The sequence below is a fragment of the Glandiceps talaboti genome, chromosome 5 (assembly GCF_964340395.1).
Source record: "Glandiceps talaboti chromosome 5, keGlaTala1.1, whole genome shotgun sequence".
Lineage (NCBI taxonomy): Eukaryota > Metazoa > Hemichordata > Enteropneusta > Spengelidae > Glandiceps > Glandiceps talaboti.
In genome coordinates, this window is record NC_135553.1 from 6,371,722 (window position 1) to 6,378,880 (window position 7,159).

The 7,159-nt window shown below is 35.9% G+C and overlaps 1 protein-coding gene across 1 annotated transcript; it reads right to left on the reverse strand.

Annotated features, from left to right (window-relative positions):
- Positions 1-552: 552 nt before the first annotated feature.
- LOC144436005 (GTP-binding protein Di-Ras2-like) lies at positions 553-1,389 on the reverse strand. The gene has a single exon (XM_078124674.1). The coding sequence runs from the start codon at positions 1,270-1,272 to the stop codon at positions 553-555; it is 720 nt and encodes a 239-aa protein (XP_077980800.1). The 5' UTR covers positions 1,273-1,389.
- Positions 1,390-7,159: the final 5,770 nt, after the last annotated feature.

The window sequence follows — 7,159 nt, forward strand, 5'->3', positions numbered from 1 at the left end:
AATGCGACGTGTTAATCGCTGTATCTCTTGTAAAACAAGTCGTGTATATTAATCCGCAGTCAATCAATATATCTAGTAAGTTCATAATATTATTCGCGTATTAAGCCAAAGACTGGCCATATTTTTTTTTTTACAATTATTGTACAAAATTGTCAAAATGCACATACGATTTTTGTTGCAGTATTATGATGAGTAGTAGGTTGCCTTATAACCTACGGGACAAGTATTAATATTAAGTCACCATATGCTGATATGTGATGTGCTAGTGTAAAAAGTGAATAAGTTCCGTCCATTGTACCTATATTTAGCACCAGTCTGCTGCCTTAACTTGCTCACAAAAAATTACAAATATACAAGTTACAAAGTTACTAAGGTATTGGAGGGGTTACAGCACAGTGGAAACGGGTATGGTGATGGTGGTTTTTCATGATGCTGATTTACAACCTATTGCTACCAAGGTGCATTGCTTGTCAAATACAAATATTCCGAGAGAAGGAAATGACATGTACGTTCAATGTACACGACGATTACACTGTGTTAACGTTTCCCTTTTTAAGAAATGACACAGTCATTTCTATTAGGGTCGCCATCGTGTTTCATTTTGGGTTTGCTGGTACGACGTATTAAACTACGGCTGCGTCGCATCATTTTATCCTCGCTGTCTTCATGGCGTACGAAGGTTGTCGGTTTGCTTGTCTTCGAGCGTTCACTCATACGACGTCGAAGTATGGGACTAAGTTGTCTGGCTGCGGGAATGTTGGTTTGGTGCAGTAGCTTTTGGAAAATATCCAATATGTTGGCATTCTTTTTCGCTGATACTTCAATAAAAGCACCGTGCCAATTTTCCCGCGCAATATGGTCTTCTACATCGCACTTTTCTACCTGTCTCTGAAGATCTATATCGACTTTATTTCCCACAACAACAAGTGGAATCTCTTGGTAATTTGATTTTTGTTCTCGGATCTGTTCATATATCTGTTTGACTTCATCAAACGAATCTTTGTCGTCGATGCTGTAGACTAACAAGAACGCATGCGCAGTTGAAATCGACAGTCTTCTCATGGCTGGAAAAGCTTGTGAACCGGCTGTATCCAGGATATCCACCTTAACGAGACTTCCATTAATGTCATACTCACGACAGTGAAGGTCTTCAATGGTCTCCTTATATCTATCAGTAAAAGTTCCCTGTAAAAATCTTCCAATGATTGAACTTTTCCCGACCTTGCCCGCTCCGAGTACCACTAAGCGGTGTCGTAGTTCTGAATCTCCCATTTTGGCGGTCACTAAGCAGATGAAGAGTGTCTCGCTGAATAGCAGATGTGGTTGATATTAACAAATGGAATGATGTTTTTTAAAAGTTCCAGTCAAATTTTCAAAATTGATTTTCGAAAGTTAAAGCGCGGTGAGTTCACTTCTTTTCATACGAGGAACAGTATCACCATTCTGTATTCCGTCCGAAGGATGGTAAAATTGTAATAACAAAACCCAATGACGGAGACAGCCTTCACATGACAGAGTCACTGCACTCTCTGTCTGTCAATCTGTTCGGCTTGATGGTGGCCACGCGGCTGACACTAATTAACATATGAAAGATCACAGTGGGTTCACTTAATACGTGTCAAATGAAGAATACATTAATGAAAGAACTGAGTTGATGAGCTCGTCTAAAACAAAGGTTGAGTCGAAGTAATCCAACCCTGTCGTTTCAACGAACAATTAGTAATTACAGGTTCACAATCCGGTCACACGGTCACCATCTCGTGCATGAATATTATTCAAAACTGCATTTCGAACATTGTATGAAACTTTGTACATCAAGCCTGGTATAGTGGAAAATTTCTACTGCAACGACGTTATTTCACCAAATGGTAATATGTATATATAGATGTGTGTTTTTTGAACATCAGATGTATTTATGATATAATTGCTTACCAATACACTTCAAACATGGTTGCCTGGCTGACAAAAGAACCGTAAAAGCCGGAAACGTAAAATCATATAAACAGCTGTGACGAGACTGGATTCTGATGAATTGGTCTTAAAAGTGTGTCACTCGACGGTTTCAAAGAGCAACAGCAAATCGAAGGGTTGTTTGGGCAGTAAATTGATCTTGCAATTGTGTCACTCGACGGTTTCAAAGAGCAACGGCAAAGCGAAGGGTTGTCTAGATAGTAGGATTGGCCTATCGATCGGCAATACTCGTAATATCCTCTAGGTATAAAATATGGCCACCATATAAATAGCAAAACCGTATCACTGTATTGGCTTCACAGTCCTCCCATAAGCAGCACAGTTACAATAACTGCAAAGAAAAAACGCACAATCAGCATATATTGTAAATAAATGGTCAATAATTAAGCCATGACAAAGACCACTAAATATAATACCATATTTTTCATTATACCATGGAGCCTAGTTACATGTTTTTTCTAAATTAGCGTGGAATTTATTTGAATGAAACCCACAAATATATATATAAATAAAACACCCCAAAGAGTAATGCGAAGGTAACACAGATGGCTAAAAGACGCGTGGATACATAGTACACATACATACATATGATTATTTTTGTTGGGGGAGGGGGTAGTTTGATTGTGTATAAAACGATTCTTTCAAGATCAGCCAACAGTGAAAGATACAAAGCAACATGTTCCTGAACGGTATAATCTAATGGATCATACAAAGGCAAGTGAGTGCATTAATATAATGCATACATCACCAGTTGATGCAGTTTCATAAAATCATATTAAACATATATTTAAACTTCATCTAGCCGCTAAACATAAGATATAACACAAAACCAAATACAATATTCATACATCTCCAAGACTGTTTTGTTGACACACGTCGTAGAAGCCCTTGTGTTATCTCAATACCTTTGTTCACTGCTATAACATTCATTCTAAAAAAGCTTGCCAGTGTACAATTAGGGCATTATGCAAACTACTGTAGTTACTTCATCAATGACGTAAAACCATCTGGATAGGAATATTAAAACACAACATAATGTAGGCCTACTTGCCTGAAAACGACGGAAATATCACAAATTATATATAGAGGAATACAAATGGGTCAAATTCCACTATAAAATTGCCTATATTCTTTGAAATTGCTATGTGAAATATTAACACCTACTATAAATTGTACATTGTACGTAGTACTTTTAGCAACAAATCTTCGATCTGAATCGATTTTGACAAAACGTGACTAGTAATGACTTGGTCAACATACAGACTAAAACGAAATATAGTGTCGGTGTGAAGACAAATCTCTTATGTATAGACTTTATATCTACTCTAGGTGATATCTGTTGTAAGCGAAATGAACATAAAATGTCACCTTGAAAAATGAATTTACCAGAATAGGAGATATATACATATGGTGGCGTAAACTAATAACGGTGTATACATATACCAAAAACTGACACGTGGTTTTTACGGGGAACGCAACTTCAGGAAAAGGTATTTCATAAGGTTTGGGGTATAGAGAGTCATTTCATAATTTCACGATACATAAATTTCACAATACATAAATATGGTTCCAACGGTATATACATTTACGGGAAATGGACATATATTATGCTTCTAACGGTCTATAAATTTACGAGAAATGGACATGTGCTTCTAGCGGTCTATAAATTTACGAGAAATGGACATGTGCTTCTAACGGTCTATACATTTACGAGAAATGGACATGTGCTTCTAACGGTCTATACATTTACGAGAAATGGGCATGTGCTTCTAACGGTCTATACATTTACGAGAAATGGACATGTGCTTCTAAGGGTCTATACATTTACGAGAAATGGGCATGTGCTTCTAATTGTCTATACATTTACGAGAAATGGGCATATCCTTCTAACGGTCTATACATTTACGAGAAATGGACATGTGCTTCTAACGGTCTATACATTTACGAGAAATGGGCATATCCTTCTAACGGTCTATACATTTACGAGAAATGGACATGTGCTTCTAACGGTCTATACATTTACGAGAGATGGACATGTGCTTCTAACGGTCTATACATTTACGAGAAATGGGCATGTGCTTCTAACGGTCTATACATTTACGAGAAATGGGCATATCCTTCTAACGGTCTATACATTTACGAGAAATGGACATGTGCTTCTAACGGTCTATACATTTACGAGAGATGGACATGTGCTTCTAACGGTCTATACATTTACGAGAAATGGGCATGTGCTTCTAACGGTCTATACATTTACGAGAAATGGGCATATCCTTCTAACGGTCTATACATTTACGAGAAATGGACATGTGCTTCTAACCGTCTATACATTTACGAGAAATGGACATGTGCTTCTAACCGTCTATACATTTACGAGAAATAGACATGTGCTTCTAACCGTCTATGCATTTACGAGAAATGGACATGTGCTTCTAACCGTCTATATATTTACGAGAAATGGACATAAACTGATAATGATGTATAAGCTTACACATGGACGTAATTACTACATTTTTATTTACCAGAAATAGACATACATTCATAACCGTGTAATCATAGATAATAGAAGGGGCAGTGTGGACACCAGTGGTATATTAATTGACGTACACATCACGATTCTCTGATATCAAAGTATTCATTTTGTGTAAATATGTATATAAAACTCTGTAGATGAGAACTTCCAAAGTAAATACTATGTTAAATATTTTTCTCTCACTCTTGCAATATATACGACAGGAATGTATTTTTCACTATTGGAAAACTTTGAACATTGGCCTAGAAACGCAATAAACATATATTGTTATTATTATTATTATCATCATTATTACAAGGAAATTTCTTTACTAATTTTTACTTTTTTTCATGTTTTATGTAAAAGTTTGGAAAAATAATCCACATATTATGGTGATTTTGGTTACCATGGCAATGGATGCTCATAAAATGACCCCCTTGATTGAACTCAGCATAAAAAACTCTCCCAGGTAGGGTGGTTAATATTCAAATAAACTATATTATTATTAAAATTATCATTATTATTATTATACATTATTTAACTATTATTATTATTATTATTATTATTATTATTATTATTATTATTATTATTATTATTATTATTATTATTATTATCATCATCATCATCATTATTATTATTGACAAAGTATTCATTTCGATACACTATTAAAACAATTTATTTTACTCCAGTGTAAAAAAAAAAATTTAACGGGAAATGTATCAGGTATATAATATATAGTCAGTAAAGTGGTGAATCGATATAATATAGCAAGAGTGACTATTACTAGAACGATTGCAGGCATAATATACTCGAAGCTTAGTCGGTATGGATAACCATCGTTCTATGTTTACCTCCAAGTCATGTCTTTGTTTTCTCATAGGAGTTCTATACCTATCTCCATTATACAGGTTGTTTTCTTCCCCAGTGAAACATCAGTAGTGCAAAATATACCAAACTTTATACGTCGACATTGTGCAAGATTCTAAAATGTACGGCTCACGGTATTACCTGTCTAGATGTTATTTCCTCGTTAGTTTTCGCAGCTTATATTTTGATTCCAAGCCCTAATTCTATCTTTCGCGCTACTTGGATATGTATAATTCTGTTATTGTGTTAAAAAGTCTCTTGAAAATACGTGGTTTGTTCGTTATTCCATGACACGGCGATACAGCTATAATAGCACTTTTTGTTTGCTAATTTTGTAGACAGGAAAGGCAGCGTAAAATACACCACAACTCTTCGTCATTTCCTTTCTGATATCAATCTATGCATTTGCAGACCAATGTGCGTAATGTCCGTTACTGTGGAACGTTACGTAGTTAGGTGTCGCCTTACGTCAGAGTTAAAGTATTCCCTCGGATCTTTTAACAAATACCTACATTTTACAGATTGAATATTCCATGTCAACACGTTAACGTAAAATCGTGCATCTATTGTTACTAGTTTTGATCTAGTTAAAAGCCGCTGAGAGACGTGATACCAAGTCTCGCTTTTACTATACAAGGCATTTTGTATTTGACCAAAACAGAATTAAATTAGTAGAGCAGACGATGTGGCGTGATGTGGCATGCAAACCATATGCTGTGTTGATAAATGGATAATGGGTAGCCAGACGTCTATTTCAGTATGCACAGTATATAATGTATTCACAAGGACTATATTGTAACGGTCATTTAGACGCGATGGAGTGTGATGAACCATAAAAACAGGTAAACTCACCTGACTAAATGCAATGCTTGCGTATAACGCCTCGTATATGTAATCAATAGGGTCATATAAACCGGTTTGAGTCATGGCCATTAGGATTACCTTAACTTCGTTTATTATCAAAGCTTTTAGCCATTGTTTATATCGTCTAATATCACATTCTAACTACATGTACGATAGTAACCTTTTGGGCAGACATAAAGCCTTTTTTTAAAAGCACTATCAAACTTAAGAGTGAGCATAGACTGGTTTATAGTATGAAACACGGTAGGTAGTCAAATGTGTATTATCAGAGTCACAGACAAGTCTGGTATTATACACTGAGTAAGTTTTGAATTCATTGTATAAGACCAAAAAAAGAATTGCATCACTTAAATACCCTCGCGTCGGTCTTTTTTTCATGTTTTTCCAGCCCATGCAGTCTGCAGATCCAGGGGAAAACACAAAAATAACCCTCCCTACTTCAGTGAAGACACCTGCAGAGCCAATCATGAACAAGCAAATGACATCTGCCCCGCATACACACTTGCTCTAAAGTTAGTAAATAAAAAGAACAGTAACTACCATAAATAGTAGTATGGGTGACAGGTTTGTTGAGAATTAAAAACAAAATTCGCGTCGTCGCACCAGACTGTCCCGACCAGAAACAGTTCTTTTTTTTGCCTAAACTATGTTGAAATCACTGTCGTAAACTATGTTGGAATCATTGTCGTAAACTGTGTTGGAATCATCGTCGTAAACCACGGGCCTCTTTACGGCACTGTCCAACACGCAGAGTATTGTAATACGAACGTAGATAACAACAATATATAACATGCCTGTCAATGAAGTCTGGCAATAAACACTCTCTTATTATGGTGTACAAATAGCTTGCATCATAAATACCATTTTATATTGGACAATGAAATACCGTACTATTTGTTATCACATGATGTCTTCGTCTTTTACTGTCCATCATTGATGTACAAC